The sequence below is a fragment of the Solanum pennellii genome, chromosome 5 (genome assembly GCF_001406875.1).
Source record: "Solanum pennellii chromosome 5, SPENNV200".
Classification (NCBI taxonomy): domain Eukaryota; kingdom Viridiplantae; phylum Streptophyta; class Magnoliopsida; order Solanales; family Solanaceae; genus Solanum; species Solanum pennellii.
This window is the reverse complement of record NC_028641.1, coordinates 75,774,096-75,802,006: the sequence shown is the minus strand read 5'-3', so window position 1 is coordinate 75,802,006 and position 27,911 is coordinate 75,774,096. Positions and strand designations below refer to the sequence as shown.

The following is a 27,911-nucleotide window of genomic DNA, read 5'->3' as shown; positions in this document are numbered from 1 at the left end:
CACACTTAAGTGGCTACCATTGTTACAAATCAATATATATGCTTTGCATTGAATGTTCACTTAAATTATAGTCCCAACATTTAGTAATGATTGTCAAAACGTAAATACTTTGTAAACATTAGCTCAAGCAGTGTCAAGGGTCTATCAGAAACGACCTCCCGCCAAGGGGGTCTTATCAGATGCATTTCAGCTGTGTCTTGCAAAACTCCCCCTAAAATGCCAAGGGAAATGCAGAGTCGAAGATTTTACAAAGAGTGGTTCAGCATATATAATTTAAGATAAGATGAACACTAATTTACAGAATACATTTTATACAAGAAAAGATAGAACAATGAGATTCTCCTATCAAATGGTGAATTACTAGTTTTTTAATACGTACATAAGTCGAGCTGTGAAGCGTCTTAATATATAATACCATCGGAGACTGAAACCATGTGATATCAATCAAATATTTCCTGAGCTTCAATTATGCTGTGCTGACTGGAAAAAGAAGGCAAAGAGTTAAATGATGCAGCATGTTGATAATAAACATAACATATCAAGGGAATGGTGACCACAGAGCCCTTACTGGTCGTCTTTTGAGATGCGATAATACTTTTCTGCATGCTGGCGTTGGCCAATATATTGAGCAAATCGCTCATCGTGTGTAATGACAATTAGTTGAAAGTTTTCTTGGCCTTTTCTGTCCTCCATAATTCTGGTGATGTTGACGGAATAAAGAGGAAACCTTAAGAATTCACATCCAGAAGGAGCTCATAATTAGATGAACAACACGTACCTTAACAGAGCTGCAGCAAGACTTTCACTGTTGGGGCCGTCTAGGTTTGTGGTAGGTTCATCCAGTGCTAGAATTCCGCAGTTGAGACAAAAAGTTTCAGCCAACGCCAATCGTATGATGAGTGATGCAAGGACCTGAAGAATAACAAAACTCCGGTAAAAAACCAGTTCAAAAGAAAAGAAGAAAAAAAAACTGAAGTTCAGTGAAAGTTCTGTTGGGGTTCGGATTTTTTCTTTTTCCTCCATTTTATTTGAAGAGAGGGTGGGGCTGAGAGGAAGCTAAGCAAAAGGAGAGTTCAAACCAAAGCTTTATTGGCATAGAAATTAAGTGAACACGATAAAGAAAAAATAAAAATTGAGATGACTGATCACCTTTTGGCCAGCACTACACCTCCCTCGCATTTCTAGTTCAGTATCACCAGTCAACATCACAACCTGTGAATCACAGGCATTATTATAAAAGTTCAGAAACTATCAACAAATGTTCATGGTCTTTAACTGCAAAGCGCACATTTCACAAAGAAAAAGATTTAGAAAATTAGCATACATGGGAATTTAGTAATAATACAATCAAGATAAGCAACATCCAATATATAACAGAGATAATATTAATCCAAGATAATATGCTCTTTTTTCAGTAGATAAAGAAAGCACTATCCGGAGCAGGTTTTAAAGATAGTTTATTACCTTATAGCTGTAGGATCGAGTGCCAGATCCTTCAGAATCTGAATGAATGCTTATGTAGTCTATGTCCTGGCCCCTGTATGTTTGTTGCCACAGTTCCCTGATAATCTTATTTATTTCTTCCATTTTCATTGAGTGGAATCGCATCAGTGCTCTGAAACAAAGAGAAACCAAATAGAACGTGAGCGTATTCAGAAATCAGAATCTACACTCAGAAAGTACACGAGACACCTGAAAAGAATGCAACACACAGAAATGGTTGTACCGGTGTAGTCTGTACAAGACCATAAAAAATTAAGCAGGGGAACTCGAAAAAGTTGGACATAGATTAAAAAATTTCAAAACCTTGACTAGGAAACGAACATTATATGACCATTAGAAATATGCATAGAGTAGAATCAACTTAGTAAACACCAGTGGAACAAAATTTGAAATCAATGCAGCAGTTCCTTACACCATGTCATAAAAGAAATAATGAATGTTTAAACCTATCAGTAAAATCTCCTTTTACTTCTAGATTTACGGCTTGGTCAAATGAAGACAATAAGAAATTATGTTTACTCAAATTTAGTTCACCAAGAGAGGACCTCATTATTGATTTTATTTTTTGTATAGTGGAGTTTATTTATCCCCTCTAGATTCCCCTGATTCATTTCTGAACTTTGTCAGCTCCCTGACTCAAGTATTGATTTTATTTCCCTTCATGTACACCTAAGAAAAGAAGTAAAACAAGTGCAATATATGAGGAAGTAGAATCTCGTTAGTTATCTAAACAGTAGCAGGTTTTGAAGGACTAATAAACACAGTAGAATGATTATTAGAGGTACAACTATAGCTTCAGACAATGATTTGGAAACATGATAAGGATGGGCAGTTCTCTGTCAACAGACTATATAGGAGGCATATAATGGAGCAACCTGGCAGCATACCAGGGCCATGGAGGCATACCTGGAAATTCAACATCCCATCAAAGATTAAATGTTTCACATGGGTGGTGACTAGAAGAGCTTGCCTCACATGTGAAAAATTAAAAGGAAAAGGATTTCGAATAGCCTCTAGATGAGGATATCAAAAGGCACGCCAATTACTGACCACATTTCGGACCGCGTTCAACTACCTTAAGGGATACTAAAACCCTTTGTACTCCATTCATTAAAACACAATATATTTGAACTTCTCCAATTGATATATCTTCAATATTTTTAACAACTTAGAAGAAAATGTTGAGTGCTAGAATCATGTGTTGTTTGTGAAATGCACATAAACCAACATAAAATGCAGAAAGAAGCTAATGGCTGAAGTACGTGAAGCTCACTTATCAAGGGCATTGTAATATCTGTCCAGATCCTTGTTTGCCATCTCCGAAGTCTGTCCACAGGTACAATAACGACACTATTAGATACTTTAATGTCATAAATGACCAAGCAATTAGCTTCATGTACTTGGATTAAGATATCACCTTAAGCTGGATTAGCTGATCAAAATAGCGTTTGTCAATATCCTTGTATTGTGCCTGCTTAAGATCAACTTTGTTCTTGGAGATATTGCTTTGATAAACAGATAAGGTGCCATGACACTTGTTTAACTGCAATAAGAGTAACCATGTAAACTCGGAGAACAATAGTAGCAGAGTTGTTGTACTTGTTTAACAGCATTAAGAGTAACCACGTAAATTTGAAGGACAACAATTTGCTGGATACAGAGGTTTGAGTTGAATCTAAAACATGTACAGTCCTTTTACTGAAAGAAAGGAATATCAAAGCAAAGAAGGTGTCAGCCAATTGTTCAAGAGGTATGACAACTACCAAGGTATAATGGAACAGTATCAAGGTAAAATATTGTATAACAACTACAAGACTCACTAGGAATGGTATACAAGTGAAACGTAAAATAACAACTACAAGACTCACTACATAGCTGATGCGATAATTGGTAATTATGAAGGGCGAAATACTCAAATTTCTTTCCAAGAAATCATGTCTTTTGTCCTCATGGCTGAAGCTCAATTGTGTCCAAGAGACAATGTACTTTCAGAGACACTGCTGTTCTAGCTGGAAAAGTAAACCAGACCATATTATTGGCCTCTTAAATTGATCTTTCCATCATGGTTAAGCTTGCGCATATGGCGATCTTTACTGAAATCATATGGAATCCAGAAGAGAAAAGTTCTACAATCTTAATCACGTTCATCAACAGTCAAAAGCTAGCACATGATTTCATAGGTTGGATATTTATACCAAAAGTAATTGCCCAACATATTCATATAGATATAGATTCATACCTCAGAGAGTAGCCTCTCTCTTTCGTGTGAAAGCTTTTTAAGCTCAGCTTCAACAGTAGAAAACCCACCCAACGTCAGCACTTTATCTTCCAGTAATTCAATCTCATGAGTGAGCTCATCAACTTCAGACTTAATTTTACGATAGTTCAAGTTATCCTCAATGTTACGTCTCAAGCTATCCTGGTTCCCCATTAAATCCTTACTTTTCTTCACTTCAGCCAAAATCGCATCCTTTCTGGACTCGCAACTCTGGAGTTGAGATTCTGACAGGCTTCGCTTGTCCTGCAGTTCATTCAATCTTTGTTCTTTCTTCAAATCATAATACCTGCAAGAGAATTAATTATCAATATGAACAACTAGAGAATGATCTATTGCTCCATCTAATATTTTAATTAGATAAACATACTCTTTAATTTTGGAGGTAATCTTCAAAAGTGAATCTACTTCCTGTTGATAATTTCTTCTAATTTCTGCCTGCTCTTCCAACTGCTCACCAAGTTTTATTTTCAGATCCTTGTGGTCTCTAAAGTGTTTGTCCTTTTCCTTCAATAAGGAACCAAAAGCGTCTGCAAGATGCTGAAATTTACAACGCATGCACTGTGAACTTGGGATTATCCATATTGCTAGCTTTATATGGCAGACATTAAAGTACAGGTAAAGTAGTTCATGTAATTTCTTCATAAAGAAAAAGATTAGTCCACGTAAAAATCTCAAGATAAGTCTGCATGTCTCAAAATGGATGTCAGAATAATGCTAACTGTTTCAAACAACGAATGCCAGAATAACCAGTGGCTCTATAAACCATGCCCCAGAATCAAGTTTGTTGTTTGTACACCCAATATTAAACTTTCGTCCTTTCTCCATGTATCAGAATTTCTTGTTAACTTGTTATTTGTTAGTTCCAGCATCAAAGCCCTATATTGTAAAATCAAATTCTTCCCTGATCATTGTGTCTTTAAAAATCTTCAAATGGGGGAGAGGATTGGTGGTGGTAGATTGCTTAATGGTTACATGTTTGATGGAACTCAAAAAACTTTTATCAACCCTCTTATTTATTATTAAGGATGACGGTTAGAGCCCCCATAAAGAAATTATACCCTAGTTTGTTTTCAAGAACTCAATTTCATTTATTTTGTAATGCTTGTGATTATGTCGATCATACTAGAAACTCTTACCCTTTAAGTGATAATAAAACTATAAAAGTACTACTCCTTTTACTATTCATTCTTATGTATGGAGTTCTACTTAAACAGTGTTTGCCTAGCAGACTATGGTTTGTTGCTTTTATTGATTGTCGGACGAGGATGACTTGGGTGAATTTGCTAGAAACTAAAAATGAAGTTTTCTCTTGCTTACAGTCATTTTATAAGATGATCTCTACTTAATCTGAAGCTAAGATAAAAAAAGACCGAGAACTGACAATGGCACCATAATACATGGATAAAAAGATTTGGTACTTTTTTGGTCCAATGTGATAGTCCACAAATTAGTTGTCCTTACACTAGTGCACAAAATGGGACTGTTGAACGAAAGAATAGGCATTTGTTAGAAGTGGCAAGATATCTTGTGTTTACCATGATTCTACCAAACCCTTACTATGTGGGTGTCATTCTAGCAGGTGCCTATCTTATCAATATAATGTCACTTTAGACCCTTGATTTTTTCAGAGTTCTTCCGAGCTCTGAAGCTTAAAAGGGTAGGAATGAATTTATTGATTGTGGCTGCATCATCCACACAAATAATGCTGGAAAACTTGATCCTAGAACCCTCAAGTGTGTTTTCATTGGGTATTCTCTGATGTGGGAAGATCAAAAATATTATCAACCTCCTCCACAAGATCTTTTGTCAGTGTAAACAATACTTTTTAAGAATTTGACCCCTATTTGAATAATACCCCATCACCTAATTCGAGAAAGGTTACAAATGTATCATTTTCTCTGTGAATTTAGGTAAATGACTGAAGGTGCATGTCATATGTGCTCTTCTCTCAGTAATTTTTATTATAATAAATGAGTAGTCCTTGCAAGGTCTGATACACAAGAGCAAAGTGGAGCAAGTATAGAGGTGACTGACTGCAGCTGCTATTTACATATAACTACCAATATACTTCTCCTTTATGAGACTCCTTGAAGACTATACATGCTAGGAGCAAAACAGCTTACCCAAGGACTAAAGAAGAAGAGTACATGCCATAAACAATGAAACTATATGCTATTGGCTAGCTAAAGGAAACTATGATAATCATGCACATATAAAATATTAATAATAAAACAATTACCTTCTCTTCAAGCTCAATTTGATTTTTCTCCTCCGTGAAGCGATCCAATTCCTCTTCTATCTTTTTAATTTGCTCCAATCTGTTTGCTACTCGTGACTTCTCTTCCCTTACATTAGCCCATCTTAGTTGGAAACTTGCATATTCATTTTCCATGTATCTCTGGTCATTTCTCAGCTTCTCCACCTCCGTATACAAATTGTCTCTGGTTGTCAGTTATAGGACATGATAATAGTTACAGTCTAAAAATGTGAGGAGTATACTACAATTTAGTACTGATATGCCTAAGTATTGAAAATTAATAAATAGAGTTTAAGAAGGCCACAAATTTGATATGACATACAGAAAAGAAGAAAGAAGATGCAGTTTAGTGAACAGAAATAACTATATACTTTTTGCTCTGCAGTTCATCCAATTCTGATTGAATTTCCTCCATGGATCTTACCCCTTGCCCACGGATATCTAGACCATATTCCAAATCATCAACCTGCTTCTGCCGAACTTGAATTTCTTGGAAAAGCCTGTCAAATGTTTCTACAGGTTGTATTAGCGCATCAACTGCATCCTTCTCAGCCTTTATCTGAGCCAAGACACCTAACACCTGCCAGCAAAAAGGATTATCTGTACAATTAGAAAAAGTCAATAAAAACACATGTATGAATATTAGTTCCCTTTCTCTTGTAAGCTCTGAGAAATGTGTGCCCAATATCACAAGTAACATTATTTGAATGTTTATTTTATAAGCACATTTTCATTCATAAACATGGCCAAAACTCTGGTCGTATTCGAGGGGTATTCCAAAAGGTAAAGAATCTACAAAAAGACATGTTCTCTACAAACTCCACCCAGTCATCTATACAATTGGGAATGCTATAGGTCCACCAAAAGAAAATAAGGGATCGGAGACCACTCCTCATTTGAGAAAGCTCGACTCTACCTCCTCAAAAGCTCTCTTATTTCTCTCTTTCCATGCCACCCGCATTAATGCAAGTGGAACCACATTCCAAGCCCTGCGCCTTTCCTCCTTCTTCGGCTCTTCTAATTGAACATCAACTCTTACACAGTTCTTAGCATAGCCAAAGGAGTACCAAACCACCTAAACATATCTCATCATAGTCTCATGGTAAGACCACAATGGAGAAGAAGATGATCCACATCCTCACCCGCCTCTTTGCACATATAACACCAGCTAAAGCAGAAAATCTTCCACTTCCTAAGATTTTTTGCCGGCACACCCCTCTAGTAGCTAGTCAAGTGAAAAACACACATTCTCGGCACCTTTGTTATATACACTGCGATACAAGGGAAAACTTCCTCTTTCCTGGCCAAAAGTTTCTCATAAAAGAACTTGACGGAGAACATGCCATTCTTCCACAAAGCCTCGGGATAATCTACCGTTGTAACTTGCTTATGGAGTAGAGTCAACAATCTTTATAACTAAGTCCCCACCTAGTCTTGGAAGTCTCTCCTAGATCTCAAGTCCCAAAAAGTCTCTCCACCTTGTGTCCCCCTAAGTTGTTGTATTGTCAAGTCTCTTTGGCAAGATATATTGTGTAGGCTGGGAAAATCATCTTACAATAAATTATCCCCACACCACCTTTGATCCCAAACATAGTTTTCTTTCCAATTTCCAACCTTGAACGAGATATTTACTCCAAAATCATCCCATCCCTTCGTGATGTGCCTCCATAAATCACACCAAAAGGCATAGACACATACTAGATCTCCACTCCCCTTCCAAAGCCCCATAGTAATCAACTATTACCTCTCTCCAGAAAGCAGCTCCGCCCCATATCTATACAACCATTCACCCAACAATGCTCTGTTAAACACCTTCAAGTCTACTACCAAGCCCTCCCTATTTCTTAGGTGATGTGACAGCCACACACCGCACCAAGTGAAAGTTCCTTGCACCGTTCGCCGCATCCCAAAGAAAATAATGAGACTAGAACTGCAAATGATAAGCAGTGGATGAAAACGAGAGGTGGCATGTTGTTTATCTAATAACAATAATCATTATCACAAAAACCTCAACCTCAAGCTTGGCGGGCACTATCTTAAAGTTTTATTGCATGAAAGTCCAACACAACCACAGAACGTGGCTGAACCAGCCAAGGAAAGCAAACGCCTGACTACTTCATATCTAGGTGTGAACTCAGGCTGGGATCCGCTTCTCCTAATGATTTTTGGTTTGACATCAGGTGGAAGCTATAAAACAAAGCCTTGCGCAAGCACAGGAAGCTCGAAACAACGATGCAGCAACATTGAAAACTTGGATATAACTCAGCCAAACCCACGTTTTCAAAACTCTGTCAAGCCAATATAGCGAAACACCCACCAAACCAAACACAGAGTTCTTTGGAATTTGCAAATAGCAGAAAACAAGAAACCAACATACAGGAAGTTATTCAAACCAGCACGAAACAGCACTTAATCGAGTAGATCCTGATACACCGTTTAACTTACATACTACAGAAGGGTGTATATTCGACAACAGCAGAAAGAGAAACAATGCGAAAGAAAAAGGGAAGCATAAAGAGAAGTTGGAGAGGGACAAAGCACAGTAAGCAAAGGATGTTCCAGCAAAGTAGGCAATCACTTGTGGGATGACCTTGGTCAACTTGTTCGGGCTGTCCTTAATCTCTAATGGAGTTGATAGGGGGATCCATATTTTCAGAGTTTGATGACTATCTTAACTTCTGTACCTAAGGCTTAGGTTCTTCAAGTATGACACAGATCAGATATCTACATCAACTACAATCATGCAATAAGATTAACTTAAATTGATAATGAGAAATCATGAGGGTGAGAAATATATAATATCATGTAAAAAGCATGCAAAATATCATAACAGGAATCAGTGAAATTAACATCAAAGGATGTCAAGAGATCATCTTATCTATTGTGAATGTAACTCCAAGACAAGTTCTACAGAGAATATATTCTTGATAACCGAAGAATCCATGAGAGCTAGTCGCGAATGTTTGAAACTCAGTAAGATCTACATCTAATATATATAAGAATATTTGTCCTCCAAACAAGAACTTAGACAATATGCTTGCCAATGTTAGTGTACACCTAGATGTATGTAATTCAGATAAAATACTAAAGGATGATGGACATCCTCCCTACCTATTTATTGATGCACTGATGTATGTAATTCTGAATTGGTCCCAGGAGATATCTCCTTAGGAGCAGATATATCCATTTTGCTGAGTCCTAACTTAGCATCTCTACTGAGAGGAGGAGAAGGGGGGATCAGAAAACAAAATGTGGAGGAAATTATGTAGAAGATGGTGGGGAATAGGGCCAAAATGGTGGAGGGTGGGTCACTCAAGTCATTACTTAAGCAGACATAGGAACAGTTTGACTATACTTATAAAGTCCCAATACTAGAATAAAATATATAACAGGATCTGCAATTACATCATCAAGAGCCTGATTTTTTTGGTCCAATTCTTCATTCAGCTCTTTTAAGTTCTTCTCTGCTTGAGGTATTGACTCCTTTCCAACTTTGACATACTCTTCATAAACCAAACGAAGCTTGTCTATTTGTTGGAAACGAGAATCAGCATTTGAAGACTCCATAGCCAATACTTTAATATGCTCAGCAGAGCTTGCAGCTTTTACACGTTGCTGCAGTGAAAAAAAAAGAGCCAGGAAAGTAGTAGTTAGAAGATGGCCCCTCCAACAGAAAGAATAGCAAATAGACATAAAAGAAACAACCTTCTTAACAAATTCATCCTCCTCTTCAGCAGACAAAGGACGCTCACAACAAGGGCAAATATGATGAGCACGAGCAACTCTTTCAAATGGATCGAACATTTGCCGCATACCATCGGCAATGTTGAACTTACTGCATATCATCACATGAAATTTGAAAAGACAACCACATTCAACCAAGCATAGTACTATATTTCAAAAACAGAAGAATCAAAAAGAGTTTCTTGAAGAAAAAATGATACATAATCTCTATGTGGTTAGTTTAGCAAAAAGTGAAATTTTGACGATTGAATATCAGAAGACGTTATAGGAAATGGCCCCAATTTGACCAACCTTTTCTGGACATCCCTTTTCTCTTTGACTGAGTCCATAATTTTGGGATAGGACTCTATACCAGCAAATTCCTGGTCAATCAACTGGAGCTTTGATTCCAGAAATCTCTTTCTTGCTGCAGTGCAGTAAGGGAAGATCTATGTAAGCCCTCTATACAAACGATCATCACCAAAGATTAATGGAAACAAAAGAGCTCAAGATAAAGATTAATTAATTTGTATGAAATAAAGGAGGAGAACAAAAACCCTCAATACTGCTATTTTGCTATGTCAACGACCCCTTATGTCCAGCTATATACTGGTTAAGAGAATTATCTTTAAGGCACTTACCAAAGTTACAATAAAATTTTCAACTCTGGTATCACAGTTATAGATTTTAAGCATGACTCAAAATACAGATAGTGAATAAATGACTGACATGATTGCTAGTGTTTTGGCAAGTCACAAGTGAAATGACTGTTAAGCTCAAGTAGTTATTCAGGAAGATTTTCTCAATCTCTATTTTAAATTGGTATACACCAGATTACGCAATTCAGGTAGAATCTGACAGAGGAGACTATCTAAACTTAATCAAGTTGCAATAGGGAATTTTCCATAGAAGCTTCTGAAAAATCACTAAAAAGACATTTCTTCATGAATCATATTACAAAAGCACATATATGAATCTTACAATCCATGTCTTTGTGATATTTGGTCAAGTTCTGATTGACTTCTTCTATTTTCATCTGCAACATATTGACCTCTTTCTCAGCTTCGCGGGATTTGACACTCAAGTCATCAACCTCTCTCTGAAGAGCCCTGTGCTAGGAAGGTACAGCTTTAAAAGAATATAAAAGAAAAACATGAAGATGCACAGAGATACATAGAAAAAAAGAACAGAGATCATCAAAAGATAGAAGGGTAAGATTCACTGATCATTGTATAGTGAAAGGACTTCCACCTCCAACCAAGGGAGTGAAGTAGTGTTAGGGGATGGGGATCGCCATATCCACAGGAAAAACGGATTCACAAGTCAATCCTAAACCAAGCAGGCCATTTTATCAGTATAATAGAGAATTAGGGAATAGCCCCTTATTCCTTTTTCCTTATGGTGCACCGATAACAATTGTGCTCACCCATTTTATCAGTAGAATAAGGAATTAGCAAACATAGAGGTGTACCATGAATGTAACTGTGCCTATGCAACCCACCTTTCACCCAGAAGAAAACTAAAATTGGTGTTTGATCTGATTGTCATCCCTCTTTTAAGTGGTTTCATTTTGTCTTCTATTTTTAGATAAAGCAATAGATTTTATTAATGTATGGTCGGCAATAAAATGGATGTATAAATGAAGTGTACCAAGAAGTAGAAACATATACCAAATAAAATGGTTGCATATAAACAATTTGACCTCCTTATGACGAAACTCCTGGTTTTAGTAAGTACTCACTTTATAGACATGATAGAATTGCTCTCTTAGTATACAACGTCTACAAAAACTTTATGCTTACCTCCATAAGGATTCTAAAAGAGTTTGAAGATATTTTTCAATAACCGTGGTATTTCAGACCAACTTGTGTCGTGACTGATTCCATGGAGTACTTGTTACCTCCCATTAGCACACGTACCAGGTAATACTGTCCACTAAGGCTTGGACAAATGGAAAAAGATTGCCTAGTGTCTTTTTTCCTCCACTAGGATTTGAACCTAAGCCTGAGAACCTCATGGTTCTCAACCCACTTCATTGAACTCTATGTCACACCCTTTGGGTACTAAAGAGTTTGAAGATCTTTACAAGTTACACGTTTGCCCCAAAAGAAAATACAATTTTGATCTCTCAAGGTTGTTGGAATTAGTTACTTCATTTTTGGAACATCTTCTACTCACACCATTGTTGTCCATCTGGTGCAACTAGGAATCTTTAGCTTCTTATGCACTGATTGTCTTCCCATATCTAGAAGAACATGTGTCATTGCACATAAGCCAGCTTCACCAAAGAATTTATTACGCTGTTGTTTGCACCTTCGAAACCCTAGTATCAAGATGCTTCCCATTCTGCAGCTCGACCTAAAAAAGAATCTTTAAGGGGTGCAGCCATGCAGGTAGCCAATATGACCTTACATGGAAGCTGCTATGCATTATTTTTGTTTGTTAAGATGGATGAGTAAAATTTCACTAGGAATTACCCTTTCTGTCTCGTGTTCAGATTACGGAGTCAAACACTCAACCTATCATGAGCATTCATTTGAGAAACAGTGATTTACCATGTCTCTTCTCCTTTAATCCCTTGCTTTTTTGCTGCCACCCCCTATTCTTAAGAATGATTTATTGCAATGCCCATCAGTCTTTTTCCGCTTCTGCTGCTGATTGTACACATATATTGTCCTTCACAATTGTGGTTAGTGATTTACATTGATGTTAAACCAGCCTTGTAATTCCAAATTGATACATGTCCAACTCAAATCTTATGCTTCCAACATTTCTACCACAGCCCAGTAAATTCGAAGTGATCATCCTCTCTCTCATGACATGCCTCCACAATGCAGACCCAAGAGGAGCTTTAGTTCTACTATGGAGATTTGCGGTGATATCTTTTTATAGGTCTTCAATTCTGTTACTGATCTATCCATCTTTACAAGTATCATATTTTGAGGTTCTCCAAATCCTTCATCTCACTTGGAAATCTCCATTCTCATTTGACTAAAAGGCTTCCATTGTGCTTCCTGAGGCTCCTAGTACCCCCAATGTTCCTTTTGTTTCTGGTAGCAATACCTATTTCTTCACACTTAATGACATTTTCCGGGAACTTCCTCAATTTATCCATTCTCCCACTAAGATTAAAGGGAAATGAGGAAAGAAATAGACATGTTCAAATAAGAAGTAGGGATCACACTAGTCATATTGTAAGACATCTAATCGACCTCCATTGGATATGTTTTGTTTTTCCATGTGGCAAGCTAATTCTCAATCCTCAACTATTGACTCCCATATCCTCAACTATTGAACCCGAGAGGAAATCCCAGGTAAGGTGGTAAAGTTTTTCCAATTCAGCACCATAAAACACCTGCAAAAACTTTGGTCCTCGGACGCCAAATTGTCTGTGCCAATTGGCTACAAGGCGCTTGCCTTCCATGTGATCTCGAAGCTGCTCCTCCTAGGATGACTTAAGCATTAGCAGCATACTCGTTCACTTTGATCCTAGTCCTAGTCATTTCAGCTGTTATGCCTCCTAAACATCACCTTTTCCAGTAATATATAGGGTACAAACGGGATTAGGACATTAGTTTTTCAAAAGGATGTATTCAAACTGGGGAAAGAACAAAATATAAATCCTATACCACTAAAGCATACATATGTCATTTTGATTGACAGGTACTGACATCTGCATGTATATGCAATGTAGCTTTCATCTGTGATTTAACGCATGCATATTTTTAAACAGACAAGAGAATCAAATAATGCGCTTTTTACCCCAGCAATGTGGAGTATATGACAACAATAGCAGTCACGTCTTCATTTATCAATAAGAAAAATACTTCTCTGAGCCTTAAAAACACTGAGAATGATCTAGTAACCAAAAAGAAACAATCCAAAAGATTATACTCATTAAAGAGTACTCAAGAGATGGGGTAAACGAACCTTTGTGCCTGAGTAATTTCATTCTTCAAGTCCTTGTCAGATGGAAGCCTTCCTTTCAACACTCCTTTTATCTTATCCTTATTATCATCTATTCTGTTAATGTCATGGGAAAGAAAGCATCATCTTTTGTGGAGAAAAAGCATAGAACCGTAATAAACACAATCAAAAATGTGGATGTAAAATTTATGAAAAAGAAATGTGACTTACATCTTTTTATGATTCTTCTCGAGAATTCCCAACTCTGCCTTCTTAAGAGAGAGCTTAATTCTGTCCTCAGACTCAGCTGCCATATGATCTTTTTCATCGCGAAGATCTTTTAGTTTTTGGTCTACGGTGTACATCTCAGTCTGTTTTTGCCTTATGTTCAAATCAAATTCTCTTTCTGCCAGCTGCTTAGACTTCCTCTCAGATTCAATTTGCTGAAAGGCAAAGATGTGTTAGCAACAATAGCAAAATATTTAGTCAAAAGAAGAGTTGAAACATTAAGCAGAGACATCAAACCATTTTCTTTTCCCTCTCATCAAGATGAGCCACATTAACATCAGAAATCTGCCGTTCAAGCACATCACGTTCATCCTCTTTCTCTTTAACGCGCTTTAAAATGCCGTTCTGCAGCCAGTTATGGAACCAAAACAAGTGTAAAAATCCCAATTCATTAACATACAATAATGTTACTCATAAGAATAAACCTTAATATCTGCTTTAGCCTGTTTTTGCGCCTCCTTTTCGCTCCATTCGCGGTTTGCAATGTCGTATAGATGCCATGCAGCTGCAATTTCTGCCTCATTCGATTTCTAGAACAACATCACTCCAAGCAAAAGTTAGCATCTTCATATGATGTCAGTTAAATGTTAGATAAAACAGAAACATGCAAGAAGCTGAGAATGACAGATCAAGGAAGTGACAAGACGCTACACGAACTTGCAGAAACTCCTATCGACTTTATTGACCTAAATCACAGTGGGTTCTCTTCTTGGATCTAATACCATAATGAAAGAATCTGAGCATCCAACCCAAAACCTTAAAAGCAATAGGTGGAGCAGCACGAGACATACAAAACCCCTTCGGCTGCCCTTACGCAACACATGCGGACAACTACATAACTTTATACACCTCGTTGAAAGCCCTTACACAACCCGTATGGGACAACTATATAACTCTACCCCCTCTCTGGCGCGCAACTCTTTTCTGGAGGTTCATACTTCAACTGTAATGCAGTGGCTGCAAAGCATACCAAATGTTAACTCCGATACCATGAGAAACGAGAGATGAGAGGAAAGAAGAAACTGTTTCTTTTAATAGTCAAACTCAATAGAGATGAGATCACAGTTCATGCACATACAGCCAGTGTTGTCAACGGCGCATATAATCCCTGAAACGAGGCTCAAAACATGTTGAGCTCTTTGCCTCGCTTAATGTGCACATCAGAGTTGTCATCAAGGTTCTAAGGCATACTTTTCCTCGCAAATGAGCCCATTCTGAAGAGGCGATATCAAACAATTGATATTTCACTTTATTGTAATTCTTTTTCAAATTTCTTTTTTCATATATTTATCATTCATGCTTATAATTATCAAACTTGGACTAAACATATGTATTTCCATTTTTCCTCTCTTTGCGCCTTTTTCCATTAAAGCCCACGTTTTATTTGTGCTTTGCGCTTAAAGACCCAAGGATCACAGAGCTCTTTTGCGATTTTTGGTTTTGATAACACTGCATACAGCTGAGAGCTGATCATCTGTTTTCTAATTAAAGTTTGGTGCGCTAACGAAGTTCTTGTCAAATGTGATAATTTTGATGTCTTTCGTAGAGAACCATATGTTGCCAGATATACAACTTGATACCGGAAGTTTTATTCACATAATTAATTATTACTTTATTAAAAAATCAGCATACAGCTTAACTCGCGGAACAAATGATGCAGAACTAGAAGGCGGTAGCAACTTCAGCATTAGAAGATGCCTATTTTGTTATTGAAAACCCACACCTTTGAACAAACTATGGCTTTTGTACAATTTGATAGTTGAAGTATGGAATAAATGCTTAAACATATATGAGTTTTGTTAATCTTGAAATAGAGGTGAAACGGGGTTAATATGTAATGCATAAGTTCAATTTGTTAAAAAAGTATATAAATAATCTTCTTTTTTGATGAAGTACTTAGTTCTATTGCAGGCATCAAGTAGATGCATAATAGTTAAAAAGCTTAGTAGCAAAAGGTCAGCTCTCCTTTAAATTGTTAATTATAAGAGTCGGAGAGCTGACAAAGTTCAGAAACGAATCAGGGGAATCTAGAGGGGATAAATAAACTCCAATACAAAAACATGAGGCAGTTAGCTTTTAAAGATTGGTAGGTAGTTGATATTCCATCAAAGCATCTTCTAATCATATATTTACTTGAATGATTGAACCTACACTTCTAATCAACAAATGCAAGGTTCAATACTAGAATCCTTTTTTATTATTATTAAGGTTCACTACCATAATCTGTTGTACCCAAGCCAAATAAAACAACCATTTACCAGAAATATCATGGTTTGCCCACATGAGATCCAAGTTCCAATTTTTGAACTCCACATAGAGGAGCCCTCAAGATGACAACATTGAATTATTGCAGGAGCACTAATATCAAGCATTTACATCAACTGACTGCATCTAAGAGCTTAAGACTTCAGGTATGACGTTGTATATCTTCTGTAGTTGGACAAGGCACTATATGAAACAGCATATGGTGAAAACAAATATCTAAAACTTAGACCCAAATAAGACTACTTTAAGTTGAAGTGCACAATATTTTTACAAAATGTTGCCAAAGCTAAGCTTCATTTCGATGAAGACTCGACTCATTGTTAACAGCAAGACTTAAGACCCAGGTATACGCCATTGGATAGAATAATCAACAGAAATGGAACAAAGAGAAAAGGGCATTCAAGGCTTATAATACAGCTGAACCAAAGTAATTACAAATCATAAACTGACAAGTTAAACAACATAGCATAGCTAAATATATGTATGTATAGTATAGAACAAAGGAAGAATCACCTTTTTATCTTGTAAATCCTTATCAAAATCTGTTAATCGTAGTTTTATACGATTTGTTAAATTTGAAGCAACATCATCACTGAGTGATCCAGTTGGAACAGCCCCTAAGTTGTGTCTGTCAAAAAGCTTCCTGAGAGTGAAGTCTCTTTCATTTTTTAACTCTGCATGAGCCTATGTCACAAAAGAAGTAAAAGAGAAAAGAATCTTAAGAACGGGAAGCAAGATGTGAGAGAACTTCACAAAACAAATAGAAAACAGGACTAATGGAATTACTTCGGCATCAGCTTGAAGTTTGCTGATCTCCATGATATAGTTTGTTATGGACTGCTTGAGAAAGGAACTCTTTGCCTCTGAGTCATTCATTTCCCTCTCCAACTTGCTAATCTTTGATTCCAGAAGTGCTATCCTTTCATCAAACTTTGTTTTCCACTCCCTCAGTTCTTCATCAGTGTCTGACAATTAAAAATGAGAAGAAAAAGAAGGAGAAGAAGAAACAAGAATCGTCGCCTTTAGGGCAGAACTACCGGAAGCCAACTTCAAGATTATTAGGAATCAAAGGGAACAGACAGATGACTACTTGACATGGCCAATTCTATTACATTTAAATCACAGGAGAGAAATCTGCAACGCAGAAATGGTAATTGAAAACAAACAACAAGAGGGACAGAAAAAAGAACAGGAAAAGAAAAATGGTTTGGCCTTTAATTCTGCGCTGAAAGAAAAAGAATATATATGAGTGTATTCAGTTCAGTAAACCTTCATTCTCCTCTGCAAGTGCTGCATACTGCTTTTCCTTTTCCTTGAACAATGTGCTCCTTTCAGCATTTTTGGTGGCTATGTCTCGCTGCAATTGATGAAGGTCCTTTAAAGTTGCTTCGGTATGGTGGATCTTACTATCTAAAGTCTGAATCTCTTTTTCAAGCTCCTCCATCTGACTCTTCAGTGCCTCTGTTTTCTCTTTGTCCTGAGAAATGCTTTCCCGCAACTAGATCAAAACACAACATCAAATTACTACAAGTTTGCCTCTAGCACATGTTTTAAATATAGCATTCATTAATCTCGTGCAGTCCTCAAGTGAAGTGGGAAGAAAATTGTTTGACAATTACATATTCACATCATTCAACAGTCAAAAAATAAACATGATAAAAACAACACAGCAATACTTTCTGGAAGATCACGGTAAAACAAATTATGTGTATGTACATTTGGATATCACAAGAAAACTCAAAACCAAGATCGAGCACTAACAAATACTTCAGTCAAACGTTGTTACCCTATTTTCAAGTATTCATAAACACAATGACGACCCCTTCGGATACAAAGGAAGAAGAAGGAACAGCCCCACTTGCCACCAGCTGATAGACAGACGGTAGCAAATAGTTTTGACATAGCCAACGAAGTTTATGTTCATTGGAGATCTTTTACTGGAGTGGATGGCAATATTGGACTGTGGTCATTAACAGGCCATCAACAAAATATCTGCCAAATTATCTTTTCAGAAGGGCGGGGACTGATCTTGATAACTCATTCACCATGCTCAACAAAATGCACAATTAGTTCCTCTTCTTCTTCAGGATAGGAAATTTCTCTTGGTGTTCAGAATAGAAACTTCTCTTTGTTTTACTACATAATCTAGTCTAAAACAAGGGATTCAAATCATAGCTCCTCCATTTCAAGCAAAAGGATCTGACATCATAAATTAATGAGTAAATATCAACAAGCATAAGTTCTATGGACTACACTGGACTAGGAACAAGGAAAGAACTGATTGAAGTGAATGCTTTTATAACGTTGGAAGAAACTGCCTGAGTAAATAAAAAGGGGAAGAGACGGAAGAAAAATATGGTTCTGGGTATGAAGCAAGTACGATAGAGGTCACTTCAAAACCTTGTAAGCAGCATCTTTCAATGTCTGAAGATTCTCCAATTTCAACTTATATGCCTTTATTTCTTGCGATTGATCCTTGTGAAGCTTTTTGATAACCTCCAATGCCTTTGTGTATCTGAACAGTAGAACAAAGCAGAAGTTAATGCACAGAGTGGATTAAATAAGTCATCATACCCAATAACTCTATATCCCCCTGACTAAACTCTACTGACTTGAGTTATCCGTTTTTGGGCCCTCAGAGAGAAACCAAAAAAAAATATACACCAAGCAAGAAAATCGGCAAAAAATGCAAAAACAATTTGTCCTGCGTACCGCAAACCACTTTCATTTTTGGTTCCTATCAGCTCAACTGAACATCAGAAACTGCTGTTGCATGAATATCACCTACCTATTTAGACCATAATCATGAAAGACCTCTGACTCACAGAGAGATACACCAAACTAGTTTTCTGTTGACACACGTCAGCATCTCAGGGAACACCAAATAAGACATCTTTGAGGAAGATAACCAATGACACATGGGTTTGAAGATCAAAATGGGTTGTTTCACTCTAGGATGGTGAACTAAGCTCTGAATCAGCAGCTAGACATAGAGCCTGTTTGGCTCAGCTTAAAAGCTGGTCAAACTGACTTAAAAGCTGGTTTTTGACTTATTTAGCTGTTTGGCAATACTCAAAATAACTTATTTTAAGTTAAAAAAAACTTATTTTAAGCCAAAAGTTAAAAGCTGGGGTAGGGGTGCTTTTTTTTTTTAGCTTATAAGCTGTTTTAAGTTGACCACATTTTTATCTTTTTGCCCTTAATATTTTTATACAATCTCCAAATTACCCATATAACCCTAACATCTCTTTCTTCCATTTTTCCCTTTTCACGTTTGCCATAACAACTTCAGCACTTTTATCCAAACGCATAACTGCTTATTTTAAAAATAAGTTTCAGCACTTCTAAAAGTACTTTTTTAAAGCTGCTTTTATTAAGCCCATCCAAACGGGCCCATATACTGTAAGCTCTTCCTCTTGGATGTAATTTCTTCCTGCACTCTCCTATTGCGGGTCCCTTTTACCATAATATTCCTTAATTTATAATCAAACGAAAAACTCTCAGCAGCACGAAAGACACATTAGATAGTTATATATAAAATAAACCATGAAAGCACGAGATTTCTGTAAAGCTTGAATTATCTCGGAATAATATTACACCTGCTTATAAAGCACCATCTGGTGAAAAGGCTACCCCCACAAACCATGATTCCTTGGTATAGAGCATTTGAGCATGATATCTCGTACTAATTGCAAACCCACTGATCATGATGACTCAATAAGTGGTAAACAAATAACCTTCTTTCTTAGAGAACTAAGCTAGTAAGTTTGACAGCATCAAGTCATGCATGAATCCTCGTAAACCCATTAAACCTTAGATACCCTAACTTGAGAACTAGTGGACCAAGAATGTAGCTTAAATAGTGTCAACTCCGGTAAACCCGAAAGGACCTAGACACAGAGTTTTAAGCATTAGATTAAAAGAGCTTTAAATAGAGGAAGATTGAATATTCTATTCCAGGTTTCCGCAATTTTCGCATAAAAAGATCATACTAACTGGTGCATATATGATTCTTGACATTGCAAATGAACACCCTTTTGGTACCTTTTCCTGATAAAACACTACTGATCAATCACGAAATACATGCAGAAAATAAATAAAAAATGAGGAACATTGGGAAGGCTGAGGCAGAAAGTAATCTTATTTTTAACGTTCTTGACTGAGTAAAATGAAGTCAGGTTAGAATTTCAAGCATATTCAAGAAAGAATATAATTATTTGGGTGAATACAAAAGAATACATCTTTCAAACACGAACTCCATAATAATGAATTAACAATTCCATTATTGATAACAAGAATACCTAGTAGCGGAGAAGATATCATCAAACTTCTTTTTCAGCGTACCCGGTTCTTGTAATGGCCAGTTTGCCTCATCTTGGTGAACAAATATCACATTTTCAAGAATGGCCTTTGAGACACCCATGAGAGCAGGGATTTCTCGGTCCATATCGGCACATCTATAACTTAGGCAAACTTTCTGCAAGTGAATAAGCTAAGAATTCAGAAAGAAAACTTTTTCCCTGTCCTAAGATTTGTTCCTACAGCTAAAGTATAAGTCTAAGCCTCTACTATCAGACTTGCGAAATCCTAAGAACTACAATGGGATATAATACAGTACGTTTATGGGAAATGATAGACAATGTCACAAGCCGCACAGATATTAAAATTAACTGGACAAGTACAACAAAGACAAAACAGAGCAGTAAATTTGGCACAGGTAGATTCTTTTTTCTTATCTAGCTCACATACATTCCAAAAATACAAGTTACAATTACCCCTGAGAGAATGTGAAAGGAAAAGAAACAATATGTACTAATGCCAAGAAGAATCCAAGGGTGAGGCCTAGTGGCCAACAGAGTGGGTTGAGAATCATGAGGTCTTTCAATTTCCAGTGGAGGCAAGAAACACTAGGTGGTTTATCTCACATGGCCATCCCTGGTGGATACTGTTACCCAGGCATTAGTGCTAGTGGCGTGGAATTACTCGTGGTGCACGCAAGTTGACCCAGACAAACACAGTAACCAACAGAAATGTACAATGCCAAGAAATAAAGAGATGCCAAAAAGTTATATGATTAAGGGCAGCTCGGTGCACTAAAGCTCCCGCTATGTGTGAATCCAAGGATGGGACGGACCAAAAGGGTCTACTATACCGTCTATACGCAGACTTACCCTACATTTTGCAAGAAACTACTTCCACAACTTGAGCCCATAACCTCCTTGTCACATGGCGGCAACTTTGAGGAATAAGGGCCAATGTATTTCCAAGTCCAAATCCACATGCAATGAAAATATTTACATGATTTTGTACTAGGAGTAGTATTGGTTCTTTACTTTCTCTTTTTTAACACATACTGAGCTGATCAATGGTAGCTAAAATACAAATTCCAGGAGATAAAGGTTGAAAACTAAGTTGTATACATTCTTCCCTTATCTCCTTGAGTGGTCAAATTAGGTTAGGAAAGGAAGGAAAGGAGAGGTTGTATGAATGCTTGCAAGTTGCAACTTTTGAGCCTCGAAAAAGGGGAAACTTAAAAGCATCCTTCTGTGCTAATAACTTCTTTAGTTTCCATTTGGTATCTTTGATCCCCGTCACTTTTAGAGTTCTGGTGAGGTAATAATATTCTTTGGGAGGAAAAACTTCATTGTTGGTTATCGTATCATCATGTCATGTTTCTTTAATTGTGCACATGCAATATGCATAACCTGTTTATCATCATTCAACTATGTTTTCTTCTGCTGCACGTTAGAATAAATTTAGAGAGAAAGCAAAGAAAATGGTTGAGACTTGAGAGCATGGTAGAATTGGGCAATGGGTTCGATTTGTAATGAAAATAACTCCATGGCTTCTTTCCTTTTTTTTAATCATTAGCAAACAAGCCTTCACACTAAAGTTTTTAGCCTCATACATGATAAACCAGTAACCAGCTATTGTTGTGATATCATGTCCTCCACCAAATCCAATCAATCTAAAACGTCACTACAATTCGATCATTTTTACTACAATGCTCCAAGCCGTGCAACATTTAGTTAGGTGTGAATCAGCTCTTGCTCATCTTCTAAGGGTCTGACCAATACACAGCAGCACTATAATGAGCCACTTCTTGTAAATTGGACATAAGGGTTTCCACAAACTAGGTCTAACCTCTATCCTGCCATATTAATTTCCTATTAAAGGAGGTTTTCTGGTTATGATTTAAGTGTGTGATTATCCAATCTGATAACTCAAGTTGTCAGATAGAACATATTCTCAACGCGCTCCCTCGCATGTGAGCCTGATTTTTCTCAATAAGCCGGGCACGTGGAAATTCTTTTCGATTATGGGTGACGGTGAGATTCGATTCCAAGACTTCTGCCTATTATGCTACCATGTCGAAGAAATGACCCTTAGCCTAACTCAATCCCAAAAGGCTCACGAGAGGAGGATTGACCTAGACCATACAAGGAGACCAAAGGACCCCATATCCCATCCCACCGATGGGACTCCAACCCCACCCCTTACCCACAGCTTGCATGCCCAGAGCATGGGCAATATAAGACGAGGGGGGCGATACTGGAAACAATGAATTAGGATGGTCTGACTCTGGTAACATATGAAGTGTGTGATCATCACACCTAGAAGGTTAAGTTGTTAGAAAAACACACTTTATTTAATTATTATATTCTCAACGCTTAATCCTCCATCAATCACAAGAAGTTCTCGACTAGCTCTAGTCATTCCCCACATAAACACTTTTTCAGAACCTTGATAGGCTAATGTGCACTCAACCCAACCCCAACCCCCACAAAAAGAAAAATCAAACTTCTTCATTTCTAAATCTCCATGATACTGACCTTGCACTTGAATTTCCAGGTATGACAAGAAGAAGCCATCCTAGTATCTATTTCTAATATATAAGGTACAAATTGGCGGAACCAAACTCAAAAGATTCAGTGAATCATTCTCTCTGTGTAGTAGCACATTTCCCCCCTGTGTCCCAAACATCGACAGGCCCAAGTCCTTCCTTCAATGAATTAAACTGATGGAAAAGCTTTATAAGGAGTGTTATTGACGTACCCAACCATTTAATCAATATTTAATTCATGATTTACTTCTATAACATAACCACCAACAAATCATGCATTCAATTGTTATTTATCTTTATCACGTGTATACATATGAACAGAGACGTATCCAGGATTTCAAGAGAATGGTTGCATTGTACTACCATTTAATTTACAACATAACCAAAATAATCCCACAAGTGGTATCAGGGGAGCGTGGTGTATCTGCAGCTTCAGCCCTACCTTGTGAAGGTAGATACAACCGTAATTAATAAAATTATCACAAAAGTATATTACTGAACTTACAATTATTCTCAACAAATTTTCATTCTTCAAAAATGATCAGCATCATTATTTGATGAAAATCCACTTCACCATTTTTAAAAAGAAATGAAGAAACAAGAAAAAGGAGAGAAACCATAAGATATTTGGGAAAAAGTGTGACCTTACTTCGTAAAGGTGTTGCTAAAGATTCAGACAGAGAGAACAGTATGGAGGAGATGGGTGTTTCAAATTTTTTAAGAATATTATAATTCAAAAATGAACAAAAAAAACGAAAATAAAGAGAAACACCAAGGGGAGAAGAGACCTTAAAGAAAAAAGGAATTATCAAAACGGAAACCCAAAAATAACAAAGAATAAAAAAGGCAAAGAGGAAACAGGAAAAAAAGATAAGTAACATGAAACAAAATAGCTACAGAAATGCAGGATTTCAAATAAATGACAGGCATGAGATTCGAACCCTTGACCTGGTAAGAATGGTGCACACGACCACCAAACACCAGTAGGCTCTCGTGAGCCTTGGTTCCCATTATAAATTAAAGTATCCTATCCAGATAGTTGCAGTGCTATACATAAAGGGGCGCATTGGGTTCACGTGAACTAACATCCCTCCATGTAAATCCACACTTGTATATGACCCTCAACAATCTTATGTGATCGATATTAATACAAAGATAACATCATTACCCTTGATGATAAAATATGTCTATTCACCAGCCATATAACCTATACTAATCCTACTATCCTATCAAAGAATCTCCAAAAAAGATAAAACATCACAATCAAGAAGACAGGTAAAGTACAAAAATTACAAAACCGTCAAATAAATTAGTAATACCTCTCCAGTGTGAGGATTTATAGTCTGTAGAACGCTCTCAATGGCCTTGTATTCCATCTTTGTTGCCTTCTGAGTTAGCTGAAAAGACCTAATGCACACCACATCTTTCCCTGCTGCTGTTTTGAACCGCAGCTTTATCTGCCCCTTTGTCTCCGTCTCTCCAGCCACCTTCACCACAATAGTGTTCAGTTTTAACCACAAACTGTAAATAGTGTAAACAGAAGATAATAACTAAAATAAACTATACAGTTCATATCAGTTATGGGATCATTGACTGATTTATTGGGTTTGGCAAATATGCTATTTTAAACATGATATCAAACTTTTGGTGACTGATACAGAAACGAGGTTGATAAAAAATTTAGAAGAATAACCTAAATAGCTGCCCACCCAACTGATTAAACCAAACATAGCCTGCAAATGTACAATATATGTATAATATGTATATATTCAGTGCATAATCGATGTATACGGATACGGAAGTAAGCAATGAATCCAGCCAGCTATTTGTGTAAAGATACCAAAAAATTCTTTACTCCTTCACAAGTAAGTCCATAGAGATGAGCACCTTAGGGTCGTGGATGAAGCTATGACCAGAGCGACAGTTTGGCGGCATATCACCAGTGCAAGCGACCTTCAAGCACTCAATTACAGTCTGTGCACAGCAAGAAGAACAATGAACATATGAAATACTCTTGCAATGAAAGGCCTATTTTTTTATCATATGAAGGTCAGCTTTTTAATTAACTGGACTCTAACCAGAGATCTCCGACTAAGTTTTATGTTCAATGCATGAATAGATAAACATTATCATGGATGCAAAGCACAACTAAGTTTTATAATCAATGCATAAATTTATAATTTCAAACACCAACAGTAATTATTTGGACAAAAGAAGTTGGGGGAAAATATTGATTAACTTGTTGAAATGCTATAATCAAGCCAAATATATAAAGTATGAAACATGTCTATATTTTGTAATGATCAGGTTTTATACACTAAAATTTTGTTTCTTATAACTAATCACGTTATCAAAACTATAGCTAGCACTAAACCACCTAAGCGAGACAAGTGACCAATATGAGCTTAGAGAAATACCTACAGTTGCATTATAACTGACCTGATAGTATCAAAAAAATTTACACCGACAGTCCATAGAACTTGTACTCCTTTAAAATAGATCTTATACTCAAAAAAGTTTAAAGCCAAGAAAAAAAATTTAACAAAAAAGGTTAAATACATGATTGGAGTCGAGCAACAAATTTATGCAACCACTAATACCTTGCACCACAGCCCCAAAGCAGGACAAAGTGCCCGACTCGAGCTTAGAGAATTACCTACAATTGCATTTTAGTGCAAATTTCTTTTTACACCGTCTATTGAAGCTAGGTAAGGCCTAGGGGTTCATACGACGTTATTTGTGTATATATAATAGATATTGAACCTCTTGACTAGTTCATGTGTTTACTTTTCATATTTTGAACCACTTACTAAAATCCTGGCTCCGACACTTACACAGTCAGTTCATGGATTTTATACTCATTTACAATTGAAGTCAAACTCAAATAAAATTAGAACTAAAATAAGAAAAAGTTAATGCATGAATTAAGTTGAGCAACAAATTTATGCAACAACTAAATAACTTATGAACAATCATTTTATGCAGAAATTGAACTTCCATAGCAATTCATGTTCGTAAATAGAGTTATAGAGATGAACGATTACAGTTTTTCCGGCGCCGTTAGGTCCGACGATGAGAGTTAATGGTCGGAAAAAGGTGATAACGTTTTTGTTCTCCGGGTCAAAACTCCGGATGCCCTTTATGAGCATCTTATCTACAGTGCTCATCTTTTGCTAATCGTCTTCTTCTTCTTCTTTCAGCTTCTGCCGGAGCTCCGTCGACGGCAAATTCGCATTTGGGGTTTAGTAAAATCTCAGGCTCTGGACCTATGTGTTCCTTTTGTTTTTGTTTTTGTTTTTTTTATTTTAGTATATATATATATATAAATATATATATATATATATATATATATATATATAAAAATTAGTAAAATTATCGATGATATCACGAAATTTATAAAATAATTCCGAATATTTAAATTCATGAGTTATTAAAACTAAAACACTATATTATTTTACATGCAAGATTAATAGTAATGAACATTAATATTGTAAAGGAAAAAAATAAAAATTAAAATATTTTATCATTTATCTTTAATAACATAAACATATATAAGTTAATGGCTGACAAAAAATATACCAAAATCTGTAACAATAGAATGAACAAAAAGAGAAAAATCAAGCCACTAAATGCATAATGTCCTTTCTCAGGATAAAACGATTATATTCACTAGTGTATTGATCAAATTTTCCTTGTTTTTCGATAATCAAAGTGCTTGAAATGCAATCTAACAAACTTAGTCTTTTAGCATTTTTCACCAATTTCATAAGATAGAATGTCCGAAGATATTTTTTTATTATTATAATTATAATTAAATAATTAATTAATACACATTTTGATAACTATAGTCAACATAGATAATTTATTTATTAATTATTTTAGGCGGAATGATTTGAAAGACTCATTTACTTGGTTAAGTTCGTAATTTGGATTCTTATACTCATGAATTTGCCAACTTAACCCTTATAATTGTGACTTTGACAACTGAATGCTTATCAATTGAAAATAATATTTTAAGCACATTTGGTCATTGATCAAGTTTACATGGCATTAAGATTGTTGATTTGAAGAAGAAAAAAAAACGATTGCACACGTCTTAAGGTGAGTAAACATTATATTTATATTAAAAAAAATATTTAAAAATAATTTTTTTAAATTGAGAATTTTCTTCTTCTTCGAAACCACAACCATCACCTACTTCTTCTTCGGCTTAAAGTTAGTCATCCACCCCTACCCCCACTCAAACCAACAAAATTCAGTCCTAAATATTTCATTTAAATTTGCTCTTTGCTGCAAATCATATCATCTAAGCTTTTCTGCTAAAATTTCATTTCCAAAACTTCGATTTGTAAGTTTTTCTCGAATCTTAAATGACATAATGTGAAGAATGATGATAGATATTGATAAATTAAAAAAAATTCATGAATAAACTTAAAGAACATCGATTTTGTCAATTTGTGAAATTATTTTAAAATTTTGACGATAAATTATTGATTTCGTGAACTTTTAATGTAAGAATTTCAATAAGAAGAATTACACATGTTCGGCATGAATTTCGTCCTCAATTGTAATTTGATAGCAAATGTTGAAGAACATAATAATGAAAATTTTTAAAATGTCTTTTGTAAAATAAAAAATAAAATTATTTCTTATGTGTCATTAAAAATGACATGAAATCCTACAAAATGACATGACATTTCACAAATATCATATTTTAATGAATTTAAAAATTTAGTTGACAAAGTAACGAATATAAAGGTCTAATTGAGCCAAATATAAGGGTCTCTTGTGTTGTTCCACTATTTTTTTAATTATATTTTGACTAATATGTCAGAAATCTTTTATTT

General features: G+C 36.1%; 1 protein-coding gene across 2 annotated transcripts; it reads right to left on the bottom strand.

The window, feature by feature from the left end:
- Window positions 1-142: 142 nt before the first annotated feature.
- LOC107020535 (DNA repair protein RAD50) lies at window positions 143-26,358 on the bottom strand. Of its 2 annotated transcripts, XM_015220941.2 has the most exons (27): window positions 26,109-26,358; window positions 24,952-25,038; window positions 24,384-24,551; window positions 20,522-20,697; window positions 18,621-18,735; window positions 17,490-17,718; window positions 17,007-17,185; window positions 16,734-16,904; window positions 14,381-14,485; window positions 14,193-14,300; window positions 13,899-14,110; window positions 13,692-13,784; window positions 10,743-10,870; window positions 10,074-10,188; window positions 9,744-9,873; window positions 9,444-9,653; window positions 6,410-6,618; window positions 6,021-6,222; window positions 4,149-4,318; window positions 3,743-4,067; window positions 2,921-3,046; window positions 2,777-2,829; window positions 1,465-1,615; window positions 1,150-1,212; window positions 779-912; window positions 569-697; window positions 143-480 (listed from the first exon to the last, which is right to left on the bottom strand). In XM_015220941.2, exons 1-27 carry the CDS (start codon window positions 26,229-26,231, stop codon window positions 441-443), a joined length of 3,951 nt encoding a protein of 1,316 aa, XP_015076427.1. In that variant the 5' UTR covers window positions 26,232-26,358; the 3' UTR covers window positions 143-440. The 2 variants fall into 2 exon arrangements, with proteins under 2 accessions (XP_015076427.1, XP_027772922.1); XM_027917121.1 differs by lacking the exons at window positions 20,522-20,697; window positions 24,952-25,038; window positions 26,109-26,358 and having other exon boundaries at window positions 24,384-24,522.
- Window positions 26,359-27,911: the final 1,553 nt, after the last annotated feature.